This window comes from Paroedura picta, chromosome 3 (genome assembly GCF_049243985.1).
Source record: "Paroedura picta isolate Pp20150507F chromosome 3, Ppicta_v3.0, whole genome shotgun sequence".
NCBI classification, from domain to species: domain Eukaryota; kingdom Metazoa; phylum Chordata; class Lepidosauria; order Squamata; family Gekkonidae; genus Paroedura; species Paroedura picta.
The window spans coordinates 139,493,318-139,518,066 of record NC_135371.1 but is presented as its reverse complement, the minus strand read 5'-3'; the positions used below and the strand labels follow the sequence as shown (position 1 = coordinate 139,518,066).

The following is a 24,749-nucleotide window of genomic DNA, read 5'->3' as shown; positions in this document are numbered from 1 at the left end:
ATACTGATCTAGATTAAGACATGCAAAGGCCCTAGATTACATTGTTTAAGGGGGCCCACAACATTACCAAAAATTGAGATATATATATTTAAAGGCCCCTCAAAACCTGAGCCCCTAAACTGTAGCTTGCTTATCTTATGCATAAATCCAACTCTGTCCATAGAGAAAAAATAGTTCCCCGGGTAGTGAAAATAAAAACACATTGTTTTCCAGTTCCCCTAAAGAAGGAGTTTTTTGCAAAAGGGTAACTATGTCCACCCTGACTAGGATAGCCCAATCTGGTAAACAGAGCTGGCCCTGGTTAGTATTCTGATGGGAGGCCACCAAGGAATACCAGGGTCTTGACATAGATGTAAGTAATGGTAAACCACCTCTGAATGTTTCTTACCTTGAAAACTCCACAGGGTTCCCATAAATCAGCTGTAACAAGATGGCAAAAAGGTGTCTTCTCAGTAATGAATTAAGTGCAAAGTAAGAATTTATTTTGTCTTCACAGACTAGGTCAGGATTCTCAACCAGGGTTTAATGAAACCCTGAAGTTTCTTGACGGCCCTGGTAGGGTTTCCCAAATAGGTGGGAGCTCATTTTTTATATATCTTTTACATTTGTTAAACATTTATCGGGTGATATGACCATATATGGTCATGTTGATCCACACACCTCCAAATGGCCAATGATGAGCCTGGAGGGGGTGGGAAGGGGAGGGTCCCCAGGTGGGTGTGTACACAGCTATACTCCCCAACCATATTCAGCACAATTGTGCCACTCCTGGGGTTTCTCAAAGCCTGACGAATGTTTCGGGGGTCTCAATGGTAAAAGCATTGAGAAAGGCTGGACTAGGCAGTTGAAATGTAGTTGAAATTACATTTCATGCATAAATTGTGAACATAATTTAAACTTCATATAAGAGATACATACTACAGATGAATTTCTAAAATGCCCTACATATACTGTATCATAAAGCATCATGTCATCTATGAGGCAGGCCAAAGAGAAACTAATGTCAATTTGTTCTGTCCTTTACCAATTTTCTTTCCACAAGATGGTTAAACTGTGATCAGGAGACATAACTTTTTCAATGTACGTTTCAATGTTGAGACAGGGTCCTAATCCACGAGGGTCTAAGGAACATAGAAGCAAGTATCTAACAGTTATCTTAGACTTGATGACAATTTTCTAATACTACCTCATTCAGATCCTGCTGAAGCTAATAAGCATATTAATACCCTTGCAGAGCTCAATTAAAAGTAAATAGGACTACAAAAAATGCCAGGAGATTTGGAGGTAGAGGGTGGGATTGGAAAGGGAAAAGATTCCTGTAATTTGGAGATCAGTTATAATTCTGGTAGAACTCCAGGCTCTACTTGGAAGTTGGTACCTCTAGGAGTAAATCAGTGCTTATGTTGATTAATTAGGAGTAAATCAGTGTGCTAGTTGATTAATTAAGAATGCCTAATCTAGCCCCCACATGTAACAAATGTATATATACAAAACATAATACAAATTAATCCCACTTTATGTATTTATACATTCATTTACATAATTTATGCCCTGCCTTTCTTCTCTCATTAGATCCACCAAAACGACTAATGAATAAAAATTTACATAATTAATACTTATATTAAATATCAGGATTTTTCTGATTCATGAATCAAATACCAATATTTAGTTACAGCAACATCTTTGAACTAGATTTCACCAAATCTGATTGGCTGTGAGCCTGTGAGTTGATTAGTTTGCCCCTGAATAGAGTCAAAGTTCAAACAAGGTTACTTAGCAATTAATATGATCGATTAACTAAAGTAAAATCTGTTGTCACAGGCCTTTCTCAGAGATCATAAAATTAATATATTAAACCAGACTTCCTTAGCAAAGGTTTAATGAAACCCTCGGGTTTTTCAGTGGCCCCGGAAGGGTTTCTCCAATTGGGTGGGAGTTAATTTTTAATTCTCTCAAAACATTTAAAAGATTATCATGTTTTGGGGAAAACAGCTCTTAGCCAATCACAGAAGGTTTTCCCTAACTGAAAATCTTCTGTGCATAGCCAGAGAGGGGGTCCTATCTGACTCCATTGCTGCTTCCATCCCTCTCTGAGTTGCTGCAGGGTATATTGGCTGGCTGCTGCTGTGCTGGACCTTGGAGGATCATTGTCACTGGACAAGACTTCCAAAGGTTGGCCCGAGAAACTCTCCTTTGGAACCTTTTCCCTCTCTTCATTTCTCTCTTTTCTTCTCATTTTAAAATTCACTTTTCTACCTTTCAATTACTCTTTGGGCTTCTGCAGACAGAGTGAGGATGTTTTGGGGAGGATTTTCTGAGTTCTTTCCTTCTTTTTCCTTTTGATCTTTTTTGGGGGGCTGCTACCTATTTATTCTGCTTTTGGGGATCTGTTGCTGTTGGGTGTTTTGTTGTGGTACGTGGCTCTATTGCTGTTGTGTATGGGGGGGTGCATTATTATTGTTTCTACTTTTTCTCCCCTTCTAGATAGAAGTAGTGGCTTTGTAAGAATGTGCAGGACCTGGTGTTTTTCCTGCACATTGTGTGTAATCTCAGAGGCTGTGTAGGTTTGTGTTCCTGCCTGTGTTTTGTGGGCTAGGTTACCTGAGTGTTGGTGGTTTAGTGTGTGGGACAGAAATTTGCCCTGTTAAGTTTTCCTAACTAAATAGGCTTTAAACAGAAGAGGGACTATTTTGGGAAATTTAAAGTCTTACTAATACTATAATATAGGATTTCAATTCTTTTCCTAATTAGACTGTTATAAGAGAAAAGGCAATTATAAGAGAAAAGGCAATTATAAGAGAAAAGGCAACTTCTACATTACAATTAAACAGTTAAAAACCAGGCTGTGCCTTCTCCATTGAAAGCCAGCTTTTCAGAGAGTACTTATCAAGCCCACTAGTTTCTTGGATTCTTAGGGGCAGAGGGGGGTTCTGCATTTCACTGTCCCTTCTACAGTAGAGTTTGTAGTCAAATTTCATAGTTCATTCTTTGAAAGCTAACTTTCTACAAAGGTTGATTGTTTTCAGCTCAAGGTTAGCTAGGGTCATTTAAACATAGCCAGGATTCAGTGTTAGGTATCTCTAGCCCAACAGAAGAAAGAGAGGAGCAAAATCTCCAGGGAAGTCTTGTTAGGTTAGGGGGACAGGGAATTAGCATGGGGAGATGTCATAACAAGGTTTTGGGTTTTTTTTCAGGGACAGGTGTCAGTGCAATTAGTTGAGGGCATCTAATTTTCCTGCACACAGTCAGTCAGATAGAGTCTGGCCTCAGGTTACAGCCATGAGAGGCAGGGAACTCAGAGGGGTTCTGGGGACAAGGCCTTGAGGAAGACTAGAGGGGATAAGGGAAGGGGGTGGGGATGGCTGCGGCTTTCCCCCCACCTGTGAAGAGGCCTGCCTTAGCGCCACCTATCACCATTCTGACCCAGAATGGCAGAGGTGGAAAATACAAACCCTGCACTCCCCACCTTCTGAACCTGAGTTGACCCATCCCAGCCACTGCTAGGCAAGACAGATACTAAAAGCAAAGGAGTACAAAATCGGGTCACAACAATCATGGCAAGAGCATGTAGCTATGTATTGGTAGACAATATTTATCTGCTTGACAATATTTATCTGCTAAAGTTCTAACTTCATCCTTATACGTGAGGGTAGAGTTATCAGTCTTGAATTACTACTCTGTTTTTGTACCTCATTCATATGGTACAATTTATGCAATTAGTTTCTAGAATAAGAGTGCCGTCTAGTGGCCATAGTCATAGCTTGCCCATCCAGACCCTCAAACTGTCATACAGCCCAGTTATATGCCACTGGTTCATTTGGGTTACAAATTGTCTCTGGCAAGACCGAGACTGTTTCTGCATAAGGAGCATCATTTGGATTTGCATTTTTAAAGGGTATTTTGTCTGTTTCCGCACTGAAATTCGCCTTTTCAGGCGCAAACCCAAATTGCCCCCTCACTTGCAAAGGAATCCCCAGAAATGTGGTTTTCGCTTCTTGAAGCAGGGTCTAATGGGGTCTGTTTCAGTGCAGTGCAGAAATGTGTGCATTTGCCTTTTTCACAGCACCTGTCATTTTGAGTGTTTCGGCTCCCCTCCCCCTTTCCTCCCCTCCATCCTTGGGACAGGTGCCCATGGGGCAGGTGCCCTAGAGCTCCCCTCTTCAATATGATCTGTGTCTCTTTCCTCCCAAATAGGGTACCTTGGTTCCACATTCCCTCACCTCCCCCCTGCCCCCCTAGGTGTTTTTTTTAAAAATAAGGTTATTACGTTACAATGCTACAGCACACAAGACTGTTTTTTTTTGTCCATGGAGGACTGGAGAAGGTGGAGGGCTTCTGAAGGATCAGGGGAGAGGCAGGGATGGAAAAATCCTTCCCCCCCCCCACCGCCCACCTGACCAGTCATTTTCAACCTTTTCCTCAATGATCTGGATGAGTGGGACTACCATTAAATTTGCAGATGACACCAAAATGGGAGGAGTAGCAAACACCTCAGAAGATCCACAAGATCTCTACATGCTGTAAAAGTGGACCAATGAGAACAAGACACAATTCATTAAGGAGAAGTGCAGAGTTCTGCATTTGGGTAGCAAAAATGAGAAGTAAGCATACTGGATGGGAGACAAACTTCTGGGTAGCAGAGTATGTGAACAAGATACTCGTGGACTGTAAGCTAAATGTGAGCAGGAAGTGTGATGTGATATTAAAGAAGGCAAATGCAGTCTTGGACTGTATCAACAGAGGCATCAAATTGAAATTGCTAGATGTCATAGCCCTGGTTAGGCCACACATCGAGGACATGGCCAAAATTGAGAGGGAGCAGAGGAGAGCAGCGAGAATGATCTGGGGCCTGGGGCCGAAGCCCTATGAAGAAAGGCTGAGGAACTTGGGAATGTTCAGCCTGAAGAATAGGAGGTTGAGAGGGGACATGATTGCTCTTTTTAAATATCTGAAAGATTGTCACTTGAAGGAGGGCAGGGAACAATTGCGGAAGTCTTCCCAGACATCTAGATCAGCTGTTTTCCTCAGTAGCTCTCCCAAAGATTCTCTCTTTCCCCTTTTACTGTCCCAGTCTGGTTTTACAACAGCCCTTCAGGTTATAATGACTCTTTCAAAAGCATATCCTTTGCTAAACATGCAAATTTACACAAGCATATGTACATACTAGAGGCAAAGCCCGTTGCACCCAGGAAAACAATGGCCGCTAGGATGCATACTTGTACTATGGCCTTCCTGGGGGCTGGCTACATGGCAAAAGCTCCTACTCACCCCAGGGGGGTGTGGCAAGGAGGCGTGGCCAGCTGACATAACTTCTGAGTCTCCTTGAAGGCTGAAAAAACATTACAGGGGCTCCTTCATGGTAGAAAGATTGAAAGATTGAAAACGAATCCTCTACAGCAGTGGTCCCCAACCTTTTTATCACCAGGGACCACTCAACGCTTGACAATTTTACTGAGGCCCGGTGGGGGGGATAGTTTACTCCTCTACTCTCAACCACTGCCCTAACGCTCTCTGATCGCTATGGTAATGTTTAAACATCCCTTCAAAATAAGATACAGACACGCCACGACAATGAACATAAGGAACATTTTATTTTCATGGAAATTTTAACTCATGACAATGACAAATCAATGGGAACCCTGAGCTTGTTTCTCTGCAACGAGATAGTCCCATCTGGGAGTGATGGGAGACAATGACACCCGAAGTGTGTTGTAAAGGGCCGGGGGGGGGTGAAGTAAAGAGCCGGGGGGGGAGAAGGTGTCCTTCGCGGCCCACCTCCAGTTAGTCGAAGGACCACATGTGGTCCGCAGCCCACAGGTTGTGGATCGCTACTCTAAAGGGCCATGGGGGCCTACATAGCAAGCAAGTGACTAAACAGACTGCATGGCAGAGACAGGAAATGTTACATCATAAAACAGCAAGTAGGACATATGGAGAAACATCAGTCAGAGTTTTGACCCCATCCTTGAGACAGAAAGATCGTAACTGTTAAACCCTGATGACTGATGACTGATGAAGGGGGGCAAAATCCTGTGCAAAGGAACAAAGGCTAGATGGAGCTAGGATTGCCAACCTCTGCATGCAGTCTGGAGATCTGTCATCACAACTCTTTTCTTGGCTACAGACTTCCCTTGAAGAAAATGCTTTGGAGAGTAGATTCTATGTCACTGTACCCCACTGAGGTCCCTTTCGTCCCCAAACCCTTCCTTTTCCAGGGCCTACTCCCAGATCTCCAGGAATTTCCAAACCTTGAGTTTGCAACCCTCAATAGAGCCTGTGGACTACCAAGTCGCTTATCCCTGACTTACTTTATTAAACTAATAGTCACAGAACCAAGGGCAGGTTGAGTTGTTCTACATTTAACTTGTACCTGACTTGCATCCCTTGAGTCGCCTGAGCCTTAAACCAAATAGGGCTCACAATCTGCCTCTTGGGCCAACGCAGTAAATATCCCAGATAATGATGACGACACTACGAAATTCCTGAGGGCCTATCCATTCAGGGTTTCCCTCATGTTGCAAAAACCACAGTTTCAAGTGGATAATTGTGTTGGTCTGAAGTAGCACAATGAAATATGATTCCATTGGCACCTTTAAGATCAACAAAGATTTATTCAAGGCATGAGCTTTTGTGTGCATGCCTGCTTTCTCAGACAATTTCAGTTGTTGAAAAGAAGTAATTAAAAGAAACTTGTTGCTAGCTCCATCCATCTCCAACCAAGCATGGAGGAATCCCTACAAGTGACAAGCTGTGCTGAGTTTATTATCCTGTAAACTGCCTTATAGAATCATAAAGTTGAAAGGGACCTCCTGGGTCATCTAGTCCAACCCCCTGCACTATGCGTTATTGACTTATTTTAATTACTTCTTTTCACAATTTGGAAAGTGTCTACCATTAATCATTAACCTTAACAGCTTTGTTCCCCCAATGTTTTTGTGAATGACAACTGAACCCAAAGGACTAATTTGCTTTTCTAGCAATGAATGAACATACTGCATATTTGGGACATAGTGATGCTGTTTACTAATTTGCTACTAATTTACTTTCTCCTTACACTTGTATTGTTATGATCCCTGTTCCATTGTCCGAGGAAGAAAAAAAACACAGTTGTTGAATTTTCCCTATTTGTAACAGGGGATCCAGAGAGCTTTCCATTACTTTCATAGGGATGTCACATTTCCCCCAACAAGAGTTTGTTATGCCAAATGCAACTGTTTTTCTAGCTGGTATAAATGGAATCATCAAAACACCCTCTTGACAGTGTGTATGACACCACCAGGGAAGAGTGGCATTTTAACAGCCCATTCCTGCAAGCAGCACTTTATCTTAAAATGTGTTTAATTCTTTAGAGTTCTTTCTTTGTACCACTCAGCCATTGGAAGTACTCACAATACACACTTTAGCACTGAAGTGCTCCTTCTTCAAGAAAGCGACACATCTGCAGCAAGGTCAGTCTCCTGACAGCAAGGTTGCTCCTTTCCATTACTTTGGGCCAAGACACTGTATTATTGGCCATGAAAAGGCACTCCCCTTACCCCCACCCCACAAGGTACAGAGAATAGAGTGGGAGAGAGGGTTTTTATCCTCTGTAAACAAGGCGAGAGTTCTGAGCTAAGAACAGGAAAGTACAAATGGAGAAAAGGTGCACGCAGAGAAAAGGCAAGCTTGCTCTTTGACCTTTTTAGACACAGGGGATCGTTATGCTGCAGCCTTGTACACACCACTATCTGCTGCTAAGTGAGCACCCCAAACCGAGCAAATATGGATTCTCGTATCACTAGTGGTGATGGTGCCCGGCACTGTCAGCCATTTGTAGGTTAATTGCTTGACGGTCCATCTGCTGATGGCTCATTTAGCCACCAGCGTGGAAAACAACAGCTTGCTGAGAGAGTGCACACAGCTGCAGAAGGGGAGGGGGGAGGAGAAGGAAAAGAGGAGAGAAATAGCGTTTGGCTTTGGAGAATTAGTGCACGCTGTCTAGTCATGGGTGCCTCCCATGGGTTGCATCCTGAGAACTGCAAGAGAAACGGCTCGCCATGGCTAGACAACCCCAGAGCTATGCTCAGCGGAGCTGCTTTCAGACTGGGTCACCTCCCCCCTGAACTCTGTCATGCTGTTTTCTATAGGAACCCTCTCTGCACTTGCCATCTTTTTGAAAAGACTGCTTATATGCAGCCAACTCTGATTGCTACCCTCTCCACCTCTCATCTGCAGGGGTTGGGAGCAAGGGGGAAATGGCTTGGGGAAAGTCCCCCAGCTGAAACATGCAGGACACTTAACTTTTAAGAATGACTGACTCCACTGATGAACTGGGATCTATTGTTTAAAATAAAGAGCCTCTAGGATGTAGAATATCGATCAGGGAATCAGCAGGAGAAGAACTATCACAGCCTTCTCCGAACTATTATGTAGCAACAATTCAGAGACATCCTGTCAGCTTCCATGGCATTTCCCACATGAAGACAAATTCGAAGTCCAGAGTAAAAGGCTTTAAAGTTTATTTAGGAGACTGCAACTGGCTACACAAGACTCTCTGTTGCTTAACCTAGGATTAGGCAAAGGTTTGGGAGAGAGATAGGGTAAAATAAAGGGAAGTATATTCCTAGAAAGAGCCTCTTGTGGTGCGGAGTGCTAAGACAGCAGACATGCAGTCTGAAAGCTCTGCTCATGAGGCTGGGAGTTCGATCCCAGCAGCCGGCTCAAGGTTGACTCAGCCTTCCATCCTTCCGAGGTCGGTAAAATGAGTACCCAGCTTGCTGGGGGGTAAACGGTAATGACTGGGGAAGGCACTGGCAAACCACCCCGTATTGAGTCTGTCATGAAAACACTGGTGGGCGTCACCCCAAGGGTTAGACATGACCCGGTGCTTGCACAGGGGATACCTTTACCTTTAGAACTGAGAGTTAATAATATTAGATCACTTGCCTCAAAGGAGCTTAATTTACAGATTTTAATCTGCCAGAAACATGCAAACCTTAGTAGGATATACAGCATCCACTACAGCATATTGGGAGGGTGGCATAGAAATTTAATAAATAATAATAACTGGGTGTACAATGGTCTAGAGCAGGGGTAGTCAACCTGTGGTCCTCCAGATGTTCATGGACTACAATTCCCATGAGCCCCTGCTAGGAAATGCTGGCAGGGGCTCATAGGAATTGTAGTCCATGAACATCTGGGGGACCTCAGGTTGACTACCCCTGGTCTAATGCTATGGAGTCCACCCAACAAAGCAGCCACTGATCTCTGTCACATGGAGATGAGCTGTAGACCCAGGGCACCCCTAGAGAAGCTGTTCTATACAACTTTGTATAGAAAGAGTAGAGAGAGAGAGAATTAGTCCCAAAAATCTGTCTGTTCTGTTAACTGAGAGCCAGTTTGGTGTAGTGGTTAGGAGTGCGGACTTCTAATCTGGCATGCTGGGTTCGATTCTGCGCTCCCCTACATGCAGCCAGCTGGGTGACCTTGGGCTCGCCACGGCACTGATAAAACTGTTCTGACCGAGCAGTAATATCAGGGCTCTCTCAGCCTCACCCACCTCACAGGGTGTCTGTTGTGGGGAGAGGAATGGGAAGGCGACTGTAAGCCGCTTTGAACCTCCTTCGGGTAGGGAAAAGCGCCATATAAGAACCAACTCTTCTTCTTCTTCTTCATTCGGTTTGTTGGTTCTGCAGGCAAGAAAGGAGAAAGTGTGCTCAAAGGAGCAGGGCATTTCCAAAGAGCCAGTCAGGACACAGGAGGAGATTATTTGACAAAACATCAGGAATGATGACAAAACATTAAGCTAACTGTGCAGTGCTCCCTGTAGGATATTATTCATATCCTTTTGAACAATGCACACTATAGATCTTGCATATTCCAGCATAAGGCAGGTTCATTCATTTGCCCAGGGCCTTAGTATTGTGCCAGTTGTCCCCAAATACTAGGGCTGAATAGACTGTTTCTCCAAATGTTCACGCTACTTCCCAGCTGTGGTCTTCAAGCCTTATGCTTCTTCTGTTCTGTAAAACAGAGATCTCATTTTCACAGAATTAACATGCTGACCAGGGTGGCTGTATGTGTCTCACTTAAAAGTCATACAGCAGTACCTGCTCCTGTTTCATTTGTGAGAAGTGAGCCAAGATTAGGAGCTATCTGTGCCGTTATTAGGTCTTCCAATGTCCAGGTTGCATCTGGGGATCTCCCACAATTTTAGTTGATCTCTAGACCAAGATCTGTTCTTCTGGAAAAAATGACACCCTTGTAGGGTAGACTATATGACATTATCATTACGTCTGTGGGCTCGGCAAGACCAGATTTTTCAAACCCAACAGCTCTTTTTTCAACATTAATACCAACCAGAACACCAGACAGCAAACACTGGGACTTATATACATTTGAGCTGGCCCACCAAGAAACATGATTGGTGCTTAATGGCCATCTGGTTGGTCTATAGCAGAGACCTAATACAAGTCACTCATTGGTCACATTAGAATCCTTCATTTGCATACTGCAGCTCTTGAGCAGACTGTCCTCATACACAACAATTAAACCCTGCCAAAATCCATCTCCTCTCCAAGTTCTGCCCTCACCAGGCTCCACCCTTAAAATTTCCAGGTGTTTCCCAACCCAGAGCTGGATTGGAGGCATAACTGGGGGGAAGGGAGAAGAAGAAGTGGATTTTTGTACTCCACTGTTCAATGGACCCAAAGGAGTCCTGAAGTGGTTTACAATTGCCTTCCCTCCCTCCGCCCACAATAGACACCTTATGAAGTAGGTGGGGCTGAGAGAGCTCTAAGGGAATTGTGACTTACCCAAGGTTACCCTTCTGGCTGCATGTGGAGGAGTGGGGAATCAAACTTGGTTCTCCAGATTAGAGGCCACCACTCTTAACCACTGCACCAGGCTGAAGGGTTTGCTTCCCTGAGGTTTGGAGAATTAAGGAAATCCTGCATCTAAAGCCCAAATGAGATAGTTGATGCTTTTCTGGAAAATAACATCTTACTGCCAGATGGATCATCAAAGCTGTTTAGTATACCTTCCTCCACCAAATCCAATTTAAAATTTAATAAAACTGGTGAAGACTTTCACAGCCAGAGTCAACTGGTCGTTGTCACCAGCCACAGAGCCTGGAAAATCAACAACACCCAAATTTAAAATTTGTTTATCTTTTCTGAATTTTATCTATTGACTGTTTCTGCACGAGGAATCTGCCTCTGGACTGCCTCTGGATGCTGGTGGCTTTTAGAGCCCCCTCCACATGACATCGCCTGGATCCTGAGGCTGTCCAGGAGTGGGTTCAAGTTTTGGCCAGATTTAACTCACGATGAGGGAAATTGCGAAAACTCAATTTGCCACCTTCAACCACACATCCAATCAGTGAGCATTTAGTGAGCAGCCAGGGGTAAGCCCATATGGAAGGGGAAATGCACAACAGTCTCAGCAGCATTGTCCCACCTTTGCACCCATCTTCCTCTCCCCAGTTCCCAGCCATGGAATTTTTTTTTTAAATGGTGCTGTATGTGCAGCAAAGTGTAGGCACATGTGCACACGTGAAATGGCAAACCAAAAAACGAATTTAAAAGTACAGTGTTACACAAAGTGAACATTAATACATTTTAGGGTAAATAAAATGAATGTATAGACATGTTATAGTTTAAGGTCACACACTTATAGTGGGAGCGAGTGGCAGCATCCACCTAGCCACATTTACGTATTTCTATTTTGTTGGGAGTTGATGGTCATAAAGCAGGATTTCACATGGGAGACCTCTCGCCCCTTGCTGGGCATCTGTGTTATGGGGCTATTTCTTCCATGTTTAGAACACACAATTCCCCCCCCCCTTACATTGCTGCCTGTGGCAACGTGTGCATTGCCCCACCACTACATGAACTGGTGGTGGCTGTGTGCTCCACAGAGGAGGGAAAAGTTGCCTGGGACAAAGAAAGCCAACTTGTGACCCTTGTGGCCGAATCAACTTGGTCAGCGAGGCTCTCAACCCAATGGCAAACCACCTCTGAACATCTCTTGCCTTGAATAGTCACCTGTGACCAAACAAGGAAGGAAGGAAGGAAGAGAAGGAAGGGAGGGAGGAAGGGAGGAAGGAAGGAAGAAAGGAAGAAAGGAAGAAAGGAAGAAAGAAAGAAAGAAAGAAAGAAAGAAAGAAAGAAAGAAAGAAAGAAAGAAAGAAAGAAAGAAAGAAAGAAAGAAAGAAAGAAAGAAAGAAAGAAAGAAAGAAAGAAAGATTGTGTGTGTGTGAGAGAGAGGGGGGGGATATTTAACAGAACTTTGGATGTATGACTGGTAATGATGTCCCATGGCCAGTCCATCATCTGTGCTGAGTACTCCGGCTTGCTCCCCCTCCTGACTGCTGTTCTATCTGCATCAAGCACTCACCTGCTGCTCCTCCCTCAAGCCAATGATCTCACTCAGCCACCCTCTTTTTCTTCTCTCTTATTCTCACTAAGGGCTGTTTTTCAGTGCTATACGTCTGGTGTGCAGGAGAGGAGGAAATGCCCTGTTTAGCCATCTGATGAGGGAGAATCTGCAAGAATAGTGCAAGTGACTAGACAGGGAAGCCATTCCCACAGAAGAGTCATCAAGGTAAGATTGGACCCTGATCTATCTTTTAGGACACTGAATATCTAGCGAGAGAACAGGACTGAGTATGAAGTTCTCTGCAGACAGATGCTGAGACACATGCCATGTGGTAAACCAAAGGCATGAGTATCACAGTAACTGATTCCATGTGTCCCAGAAGACTTTGAGCTTATGAGGAAAGAGTGAAACAAGTAATTGGGTTTCATTATAAAAGTGAGGGGGTAGGCATGATCTCTCCCTGGAGTCAGTGATCTCCTATTCAAGGTGGGCTTATTTGGGAAAAGACACATGTATATTTTGCCTTACACTATTCTTCCATTCCCAAATATCACCTGCCTTTATGTCCAAGGCCTTTGGTTGGGGCCACAATTAACAGCTACTCAGCTACTGTCTATGACCCACCCATCCCATCCCATTCACTGTTTATCTGTAAACTCCTAGACTAGTCTGATTTTGGGGGATAATTATAAAATACATTCTGTGGAGAAACTGTTGCTGCTGATTTTAATCTTGAATATTAATCTATTTGCTATCTATTTTTAAATAATTTTAAATCCATTTTTTATTTGTTTACTTATAGTATTTTATCCTTTACTTTGTACACTGCCTTGAGCCAGCCTGCCAGGGCAGTGTAAAAATCAATCAAACAAACAAACTAATGAATGAATGAATGAACAAATTAATTAAATAAGTGGAGCCCTGAGTGAATATTGTATCTGGTTGTCTGCTCACATGTATGAAACAGAGGGACATTTGCAGGTACCTATGTCGTAGCGCACATCACTTTGCTTATTCCTACATTGTCGAGCAAACTTCTTTCCAGGCATTAACACTCCTGAGATGGCTCCCTACACATGATCTGGAGATGGTGTGGCATGGTTCCATCCCTAGCCTTACATGTCTAGCAATGTAATCCTAGGTAGAATTAAAAGAATAAAAACTGGTTTAGGATTGCACTGTAGCGGTCCCAAAAGGAAAAACCTGCTGACATGGTGCATCAACAGGTCCTTGAAGCTGCTACAAGAAATACCACACTGATTCTTATTTTCATAGCACAATTTCTGATTCCTTTACAAAGAAAGGAAACAACTAAATGATCAAGAATTTGTGAGGGAAATGTATTATTCTGGATAGTGATTAGTTCTGAAAGATATTCTTAATTCCACCCCAACCCCACCCCAGCTGGCAGATTCTAAGACAGGATGAATACGACCGATCTGGCATGGACCAGCAAGACCAAAGACCAAGGTGGGGAAGAAAGATCAATTTGTGTTGCTGGCAATGGCCTCGTCATCTACTATTGCATCCTGTTGGGTCTGGGACTGCCAGGTAAGAAGAACTATTTCCCTAAGACTGTCAGAGAGACTATTGAGGTCCATTCCGCACAGCGTTAATGTTACTGAAGTCTTACCATTGTGTAACACTATTTTTTAAACATTATACACGACATCGTACACAAAATGCGGCACTCCTGCAACACTCCCGCAAAAATTGCTTCATTGTAGCGCTTTTCGGGGAATCCACAAAAGTGGATTCCACAAAATCCACAAAAGTGGATTCCCCCTTAAAAAACTGCTTGACTTTTGAGAACAACCTGCAACACATCCGAAAAAGACATGTGCGTTCTCAATATAGCGGTAGCAAGAATGTCCCTCCTTAAGCTCTCTCACCCGAGCTTCCGGCGTCGCGATTGCCATTTCCCCCCCCCTTAAACAGGCAAAAAAACCCTGAATAAGCGATGCTTCTTCGGCTGAAATCCCTCCACAAGCAATTGTCTGTAAAGTTTCTGAGCACAATACAGCCCCCTATTCGACACTGCCCGTAATTTCAGCCAGAAATTTCACCCGGGGAGGAGGGATTCTTTTTTAACTTTAAGAGCATGTAAACGATTAAGCACAAGCTCCTACACCAGCGAAAAAGGTCTTTCTGAGACATTGAATGAACAAATATGCATTGCTACAGCTGTTTTTGGGTTTTTTAAAAAGCAGTTTTTAAAGGGAAGCACAAACATAACAGTTCATTGGCTGTTCTGTTTGATTGACAGTCAGGTGCGGGAGGAAGCGTGGAAAAATATCGCCTCCTTTGTTGCGATTCCGGCGAGACCAGAAAATTGTGCGTTACGAAAACAGCACTAGTGGGAGAGCCTTTTTTCCGAGAAAAATGGCTGTGTGCGTTACCAAGACCTGCCACTATTAACTGCAGCACTTTTCAATAGGAGTCAGATTTAGCTACATTGGCGGTTTTGCGGAATGGCCCTGAATGATACTCAAATGAGGGAAGAGGTCATGGCTGAAGAAAAAAACAAAGGCCAGGGGACATCAGCACTATGAATTTCCCAAAATCAGGGAGGGTGGCAGAAAGACTAGATTTGGATGGGAGAAGGCTTAGAAATGCTCTCAATCTGAATGATTTGCCAGCAGATAAGAAGTGTAAGAATCCTGAAGAGCTTGGTCTGCTTCAGAAGGACTAAAAGCTCAGAGGTCAGTTTTTGTGTGCCAACTGTTAAGAGGAAAACAGGCAAGTAGAATGGAAACAACGCCATACATGTTTACAAGGCTTGTTCCCCAGGTGAGAGCTTCTAAATTAATTGTGGCTTGGGAGCGATTTCTCTTTTGAATGATAAATTAGAAGCATTTCACAGCTGCTTAATTTGCAAAAAGCTGTGCAACATTGCTTCGGATGGACTGTAAGTCAGTGGTAGAGCCCTTTGTTCCCTACGAGCTTAGAAGAAGAAGAGTTGGTTCTTATATGCCGCTTTTCTCTACCTGAAGGAGGCTCAAAGCGGTTTACAGTCGCCTTCCCTTTCCTCTCCCCTCAACAGACACCTTGCGAGGTGGGTGAGGCTGAGAGAGCCCTGATATCACTGCTCGGTCAGAACAGTTTTATCAGTGCCGTGGCAAGCCCAAGGTCACCCAGCTGGCTGCATGTAGGGGAGCGCAGAATCGAACCCGGCATGCCAGATTAGAAGTCCGCACTCCTAATGACTACACCAAACTGGCTCTCAGTGAACAGAACAGACAGATTTTTGGGACTAATTCTCTCTCTCTACTCTTTCTATACAAAGTTGTATAGAACAGCTTCTCTAGGGGTGCCCTGGGTCTACAGCTCATCTCCATGTGACAGAGATCAGTGGCTGCTTTGTTGGGTGGACTCCATAGCATTAGCTATCATGCTTCTGTTGTTCAACAACTATTCTGGAGGCAAGGTGGCAGGAAATCTCCTGTTGGATCAATCAGGACATTTGAGGAAATAATTTGGAAATCATCAGGAAGTTCCTATCCTATTTGTGCTAAATATACCTCTCCTCTGGTGCTCAATTATGCATGGTGCAGATATTGCATATTCCAGCATTAAGAACATAAGAGCCATAAAAACATGATGGATCAGATCTGCGATCCGGCTTGTCCAGCTTGCTACCTCACGGTGACCAATCAGTTCCTCTGAGGTCCAACAGTAGGGCATAGAGGCCAAGGCCTTCCCTTGATGTGGCATCTGGCTTTGGTATTCAGAGGTTTATTGCCTGTGAATATGGGGGTTCCCTTTAGTCATCATGGCTAATAACCACTGATAAACCTATCCTTCATGAATCTGTTTAATTCCCTCCGAAAGCCATCTGTGTCTGTGGTCATCACTACATCCCACATTTTTATAATTTGCCATTCAAAGAAATATTGCCTGTTAGCAACATTCATGTATTACATAGGCAAGTGGGAACTGGAAAATTGCCACAAATGAACTATCTTAAAATTTAGAAGTGGAACATAAATACACTTGTGTAATGACATTTTTTGTGATCAATGGAGTGAGATATTCCACAGAAATCATGAGGTATCATATCACAAATGTGTTGACAGAGTAATTAAAGCAGCAAGGGTAATTTAGGAACAAATCTACTTGACAGGAAAGTGGATAGGCCGAGATAGGTTCGTAACTACATCTCTAACTAAGAGAGAGGAAACTGAGGTGAAGAACCTCTGAGAAGAAAGAGGAAAGTGCCCTAAGAATGACAATCTGTAGACAGGCAAGGAATGATACTTAACAGAAGAGAAGATGCTGACTTCACTATCTAATTGGCTTCCTGCTGCCAACTTCAGGATCTTCTTTTCTCTATTGCCTTTTTCCAACAAAACAAGCCATAATTTAGGGTACTTGTAGCATTTTACTTTCTTAAAGGTAAAGGTATCCCCTGTGCAAGCACCAAGTCATGACTGACCCTTGGGGTGACGCCCTCTAGCGTTTTCATGGCAGACTCAATACGGGGTGGTTTGCCAGTGCCTTCCCCAGTCATTACCGTTTACCCCCCCCCCCAGCAAGCTGTGTACTCATTTTACCGACCTCGGAAGGATGGAAAGCTGAGTCAACCTTGAGCCGGCTGCTGGGATCGAACTCCCAGCCTCATGGGCAGAGCTTTCAGACTGCATGACTGCTGCCTTACCACTCTGTGCCACAAGAGGCTCCTCTTTTTATTTTCTTATGCTTTCTTACTTTCTTTTTACTTTCTTATGCTGTACAAAATAGGGATGCCCAGAACAATAGCTATAGATTGATGCCCATACTTCTGAATTTCTAAATTCAGGTTGGGGTCTCTCTTGTCACTTAATTATCCTAAAATATGGGATGCTTTGTGAAGGCATGAGCAAAAACATTGTTCCCTTTTTTCCTGTGAACAGCTGCATCAATTAGAAATGTTTACTGCAGTGCTAGGAGGAAATCCTTACATACGGCAAAGTATGAAATAGAAGAGATTGACGGGGGAAAGGAAAGGTAATTAGAATGGCATTTGTCTAGATGTCATTTCCAGCACTAGAGGGAGCCATGACCTCAAACTGGCAGGACAGTTTGGTAGGCAACACAGTCTGATAATGAGTCTGGGTGGGGGTGGAGAGATTGGCAAGTGGTTCTTGGAAGGAAGCTGAACTTGGATCAGAGCTGCACAAAGGGTAGGGAGAAGGTTCACACCTGAATCCAATATCCCTTATTAATACAATCAAGCATCAATGCTTCCTGTCCTCAGATACTCAGTAATACAGTTTCGTATTCAGCTTGCTTTGTATGCAGATGGCCACAGTACCTGGTATCTCCACTGAGTAGTGGGGGGTAAGAAAGACTTGAGGCCCTGGAGAACTGCGACTAATCAGAGCAGACATTACCGACCATGATAAACCAATAACAGGTACCATAAAGGGAAACAAAAAACCCAACCTGAAAAACAGGCGAGAACCAAAAGGGTTGGGGATGTAAACAACTATAGAAATAGAAACATGTTTTTGGAGTTCACATATATAAAACCATTTAAAATATCTGTTGGCATACCTGAAATATCTGGGTGAGGACACCAATATTGCCAGGTTGTTAGGACCAGTACCCGAACCGTTTTGATCTTCATCAGAGGTAAATAGACAGACACACACACGTAAATATATATTTTTGTACAATATTCCGGGGGGGGGGGTGAAAAAACTTATTTAATCAGGTATAGCTGGTTCCGGTCCTGCAGTGTTGTTATTTAGCAGAATCCTCAGCCAGCATATACCTTCCCTGGATATTTGAGTCTTACTACATGCTGATCTGATGTAAGTTCCAAAATTTAGGATACTACTGGTCCCAGCAACTTGGCAATACTAGTGTACTTACTCAGATACTTCATGTGTGCCAGCAGATATTTTAAATGGTTCAAGGAGATGTTGTCATGTCCACCAGGGTGGGAGAATTTTACATCTGTTCATTATTTAGAGGTGAAAGTAAGTTGGTGATTTTAAGAACAAAAATAGAAGATATTTCTTGTTTTATTCATGTCCTGTATCTGATGTGGTTTTTCCACTAGCTCATCTCATCTATACTGACTCTTCATCCCTTCGCTCTCCTCTCTTCCTTGTTGCAGTTAACATTTTGACCGCTGTTGCACTATCCCGCCTGGCTACTCGGACCCAGAAATCCTCCTACTGGTACCTCTTGGCTCTTTCGGCTTCTGACATCCTAACTCAGGTCTTCATTGTCTTCGTGGGCTTTATAGTGCAGGCTGCCATCTTGACTCGTGGTGCTCCAGGGGCCTTTGCCCACACCATCAATGTGCTGCAGTTCACTGTCAACCATGCCTCCATCTGGGTGACCGTACTGCTGACTATAGATCGGTACGTGGCACTTTGTCACCCGCTGCATTACAGGGCTATCTCCTACCCTGAGCGCACCCAGAAGATAATAGGTGCAGTGTTTGCCATATCATTGGCCACAGGAATCCCTTTCTACTGGTGGCTAGATGTCTGGCATGATGCACCCACTCCCATAGACAAATTCCTCAAGTGGCTTCATTGCTTCATTATCTACTTCATTCCCTGTGGCATTTTCCTGGTGATAAATTCTGTGACTATCTACAAGCTCAAGCACTCGGGAAGACCCAACCGACGGCTCAGCAAAACTACGACAATTCTGTTGGCCATTACAACGGTCTTCATTGTCCTCTGGGCTCCACGAACAATTGTTATGATCTACCACCTCTATGTGACTTCAGTCAATCAGGACTGGCGAGTACACCTAGCCATTGATGTAGCCAACATGGGAGCCATGCTCAACACCTCCCTCAACTTTTTCCTCTACTGTTTTGTCAGCAAGACCTTCCGGCATACTGTATGGGAGGTGTTGGTCTCCTATAGGCTCCCGTGTACCAAATCCCTGGGGAAGAATGGTCCCTCTGATCCAGCCATGAAACCACTGGGAATCTTGCATCATACTTCACTATAGGAAGACTGCCTACAGCAGTCCAGCTGTTACTGTTACTATGCTGAAACATCCCACAGTTCAACAAGCCACTGGTTCCCTTGAACATGGTTCCCTTGGAAATATTCGTATAGTCTAGAAATGGGGACAGTGGGTAACATCGGTGTAGGGTTTGATGGGCATGCATATCTATGAATGTATATGTGCACCTATTGCATTGTGAGTTCATAAATCTAGAAGGAACATGCAGGAAACACTCCACCAAATGAGGCGACAAAGAACTTGTCATCTGCATCCTCTGATCCCACAGTAGGTCTCTGTTCCCTGCTCCCCCCAAAATCCAGAGAAGTAGAGAACATGTGCATAAACATTCATTTGCCACGTGACCAGAGGCTACAGGAGATTGCTTTCTGCACAGTAATAGTAACCAGATGGGTCTAAGTAGACAAACTGTTGTTCTGATCATTGTCTAGCTACAGAACTCAGCAGGCATTCCTGGGCTAGTCACTGTCCTTTTGCAGAGTCATGCTAATCATCTCTGTATCATTCAAATTTAAGTTTTTGTGCTGCCAAAGCAAACATGGCTGGTCACTATCTCTCAGCTGAACCTACCTCAGAGGGATGGTATGAGGATAAAATGGAATTATTGCATTTGCTTCCTTAATCTCCTTGGAAGAATGATATAATGAAATAAATGATAATGTGGCTCCTTCCAGAAAGAAGTCAAGCTGCTCTCTTCAGCCCCTGTTTATCCCTTTCCTGCTAGCCTTGAGTGAGCAGCGAAAAAGAGGAAGGAAAAATCCCAGTGTACCCACAAAATAAACACTTAAGAATAATTCACGATACTGAAACTTCAAGGCAGTTATGGAACAAATACTTTATATAATCGAGTACACATACCTCTGACAATGTGTTGAATGTTCCCAAGCCTCCAGGCAGAACCCTACCCATGCCTGGAGATTTTGGAACGTTTAACATGCAGCTGTTAGGATCAGCTGTAATGTGAGGGGGGGGATCTGGCTACCTTTAAACTGCCCACCCACCGCTTTACAGCTGATTCTGACAGACCCACAGCTGCCATGATCACTTGTTAGGCAGGATGCAGTCCCTTTCAATACTTCCCCCCCCCCCTCACCCACACACACCCCTTGGCAGGCTGGGAGGAGTACTGAAAGGAATTGCAGGCAGCCTAGAGCCTGCTGTATTTTTCATATAGTGGGCTTTACTGTTCGTAATAGTATAATAACAAAAACTGTATTTTTCCAGTTATTCATTTTCATAACTTATTCTACAGCCTGAGCATGTAGAAGACACAGGCACAAGGGGCGCTAACTGAAATCCCCATTTCACAAAGAGGATGCTTTGTCCAGCTGTCTAATCTTTCTATAGAAAAACATAATCTAAATACAATATTTATCATACAAGCATGATTTCCTTGTATTCTGAACACTGGGCTTCTAAGAAACAGTTCATAATTAAAAGTAAATATACTCAAACATTAAGTTATTCACCACAATGTAACAATACTGATTTTCAATAGTATTGCTCAAGAGTAAATTTACATACATTAAATCAAAGGATAGCGAAACTGTTAATATAAAGAATTGATCTTTATAACAACATTAACCTTGAGTGATCAGACCTGCATCCCTGCTGATGTACAAATTGCACTGGCGGCTGCACATAGCTATGTTGTTCCTGATGGCAACGTTTTGTGTGGTGAAGGAGCAACACCTTTGGCTTCCGCAGCTCAAGCTCACAATAAACATCCAGCTCATGATCAAAGCTCTCGGGGCTCTGTGTTTCTTAATATATATCATCTCTCAATGCAGCATGCAGAAACATTTGTGACAGAATGGGACTCTGTACTTATGTCTGTGAGGAAAAGTCCTGGGCGCCTGGGCACCATACAAGAAAAGGAGCATCAGGGTTTTGAAATGTGTATGCTGAAAAGTGGACTAGAATGGGTGACACACCCTAGGCCTTTCCAGACTGCTGAAAAAACTGCCCTTTTCCCCATCAGCACTTGACTCATAGCACTCAGATCCAGCACCAATAACAGAATGGTCCTGTATCATGAACAGGGATAAGCCCTTCTGCAGTCTTGCTGTGCAGTTTGCATGCTGTTACCAAAACTGCACATGTCAAGGACACGTGTGATGTGGGGAATGGCTTAGCAAGAGGTTGGAAATGCAGCGAAAGGATCAAATGCCTATGTTATACAAGGTTGAACTCTTCTATATTCAAGGCAGATGACAGATAATAATATAATAATAAGCCAGCAAATTTGGAAAACTCAACAATGGCCACAGGATTGGAAAAGGTCAGTTTACATTCCAATCCCAAAGAAGGGCACTGCCAAAGGATGTTCAAACTACCACACCATTGCACTCATTTCTCATGCTAGCAAAGTTATGCTCAAAATCCTACAAGCTAGGCTCCAGCAATATGTGGACCGAGAACTTCCAGAAGTACAGGCAGGAACTAGTGATCAAATTGCCAACATACGCTGGATCATGGAGAAAGCTAGGGAGTTCCAGAAGAACATCTACTTCGGCTTCATTGATTATGCTAAAGCCTTTGATTGTGTGGAGCACAACAAATTGTGGCAAGTTCTTAAAGAGATGGGAATACCAGAGCATCTTATTTGTCTCTTGAGAAATTTATATGCAGGTCAAGAAGCAACAGTGAGAACTGAACATGGAATCACTGATTGGTTCAGAATTGAGAAAGGAGTTCGGCAAGGCTGTATACTGTCGCCTTGCCTATTTAACTTGTATGCAGAGCACATCATGAGAAAGGCGGGATTAGAGGAGTTACAAATTGGGATCAAGATTGCAGGGAGAAATATCAACAACCTCAGATATGCAGATGATACCACTCTAATGGCAGAAAGTGAAGAGGAATTAAAGAGCCTGTTGATGCGGATGAAGGAGGAGAGTGCAAAAGTTGGCTTGACACTCAACATCAAGAAAACTAAGACCATGGCATACGGCCCTCTCAATTCCTGGCAAATAGATGGGGAAGAAATGAAGGTAGTGACAGATTGTATTTTCCTGGACTCCAAGATCACTGCAGATGGGGACTGCAGCAAAGAAATTAAAAGACGCTTGCTCCTGGGGAGGAAAGCTATGGGAAATCTAGACAGCATCCTAAAAAGTAGAGACATCACCCTGCCAACAAAAGTGCGTTTAGTCAAGGCTATGGTCTTTCCAGTTGCAATGTATGGCTGCGAAAGTTGGACCATAAGGAAGGCCGAGCGTCAAATAATTGAGGCTTTTGAACTCTGGTGCTGGAGAAGACTCTTGCAAGTCCCTTGGACTGCAAGGCGAACAAACCGGTCAGTCCTAGAGGAGATCAGCCCTGACTGCTCCTTAGAAGGCCAGATCCTGAAGATGAAACTCAAATACTTTGGCCACCTCATGAGAAGGAAGGACTCCCTGGAGAAGAGCCTAATGCTGGGAGCGATTGAGGGCAAAAGAAGAAGGGGACGACAGAGAATGAGGTGGCTGGATGGAGCCACTGAAGCAGTAGGTGCAAAGTTAAATGGACTCCGGGGAATGGTAGAGGAAGGCCTGGAGATCATTGTCCATGGGGTCGCGATGGGTCGGACATGACTTCGCACCTAACAACAACAACAAGCAATCTTTAGAAAATAATAAAGAGAAATAGACAAACATATCTGTATCAGGCACACTAACAGACTATTGGATATGAAATCCAGGAGGGAAAAGAGTTGCAGTGAATCAAGAAAGATATTTACCAGTCTTGGAGAGCAAAGAGGCAGAGAGACGACACAACCAACCAGCAGTGTGAAGGGTGATCTGCATGGGTCCAGGATCAGAAGCACACTTTGGCTTGGCAAAGCAAGGGTTTTTATACCTTCCGGAAGGGGGGTCATGCTTGGCACATGATGGGGGCATGATGGGAGCATGATGGAATTTTCCAGGGGTAAGACACTGGGAAAATGGCATGATTGGGTGAGGAGATGGGTGATAATGGGCATAAAGAAAGGAAACCATCATGTCTTAATAGTTCTATAGACTAGCTCTTTGGGGTGGAGAGATTCTCCCTGGCAGATTGGTTATATAGGCACTGCAGGACTGGAAGGGGCGGTGCCACATCGTTTTCAAGACATGCATTAAAAAATGTCAAAGCTAAAGGTTTGTGAAATAGCAAGGTATTGCTGCAAAGAAAGGAAGTGACCTTTCTTGTGTTTACCAGTATCTAACAGAATAATCCTATGCTATTACACTGAGGTAAACCCACTGACATCAGCAAACTTTGACTGAAGTGGTTCTATGTAGAATTGCAGTTAGTTTTTAAAGGGCGACATGAGCATTCTTGGACTTTAACATTGCAAAAGGAAAGCTCTCCACCACTAAAAAGTAACAATAAAACTTTTTAACCATCATATCGGGAAGAGTTACTGCTTAGAATTCAAGGATGCACAGAGACTATCCAACAGGAATTCTCAGTGTATTCACTCACCTATATTCTATACAGTATTCTTCATTTGATGGATTAAAAGAAAAAGATAATATTTTCCCAGTGACAAAATATGCAAGTCCATATGTTGGGAAAGTGTGATTGCTCAGTCACACAAGTGATTTTGTTGTTAACACAGAAGTTTTCAAATTACACTGGACTCTTCTTCAGGTGGAATAAAAAAGATGCAGATTCTCAAATTTCTAGGAAACAAATTAGAACAGTAAATTTTGGGCCTGAGATTCACTGTATGACTACAACTAAATGACTAAGTGGCATCAATAGAGCATGGGGAAATACAGGACATGGGGCACAAGCCAGGGCCAAGGAAAACTAGCAAAAGAGCTTTGAACTTGTCCTGGGAATGCCTGAGCCAGGACAATCCATTCCACACATTTAAGAATACAGCCACTCATCACATCCCACCCTTTGCTCTGGCTCCCATAATGTTTGTCTTTGGGTGGGGGTGAGGTCTCTCTGTCTTTCTCTGAAAAGCTCCTTTCACACCAGTTTTCAGGGCCAATCAAATCTGGCTGCATCCCAAGGAGCTCCAAGTAGCACTGCTGGGAGAAAGTCCATCTATATCACACCTGGCTAATATATGCATCCACCTGCTCTCCTGCATGTATATATGCACAGAGGATGTCCATTTTAAATACTACATCTATACATGCCCAAGCATACACACATTCATCCAGGTTTCTATATGCACAGTGAAATAAAATATATACCTCTGTAAGTCTAAAACACTCCTACTTTGCAACTGGAAGCTTCTTGTTCTCTGTCTGTTAGAGGCAGAATGAAACCACCTTCCCCCTCTAGTTCTCAAAGAGTCTGGGATGGACTGCATCACTATGCAGGTGGAGTCTTATGTTTGTATCCGCTTCCATAGAATACAATTCCCTACTAGGGTTGCCGGCTCTGGGCTGGAAAATACCTGAAGATTCTGGGAGGAGTGCAGGGTTTCA

General features: G+C 43.6%; 1 protein-coding gene across 1 annotated transcript; it reads left to right on the top strand.

Moving 5' to 3' along the window:
* The first annotated feature begins 12,469 nt into the window (after nucleotides 1-12,469).
* Nucleotides 12,470-19,317, top strand: GPR142 (G protein-coupled receptor 142). The gene is made up of 3 exons (XM_077328277.1): nucleotides 12,470-12,582; nucleotides 13,762-13,908; nucleotides 18,461-19,317. The coding sequence occupies exons 2-3, from the start codon at nucleotides 13,782-13,784 to the stop codon at nucleotides 19,315-19,317; spliced, it is 984 nt and encodes a 327-aa protein (XP_077184392.1). The 5' UTR covers nucleotides 12,470-12,582; nucleotides 13,762-13,781.
* Nucleotides 19,318-24,749: the final 5,432 nt, after the last annotated feature.

Bases quoted from the DNA above. Each gene is read 5' to 3' on its own strand.
- GPR142 (XM_077328277.1), top strand. From the start codon at position 13,782: ATGAATACGACCGATCTGGCATGGACCAGCAAGACCAAAGACCAAGGT. The intron at 13,909-18,460 runs GTAAGAAGAACT...TCCTTGTTGCAG, and splicing joins GTTGGGTCTGGGACTGCCAG to TTAACATTTTGACCGCTGTT.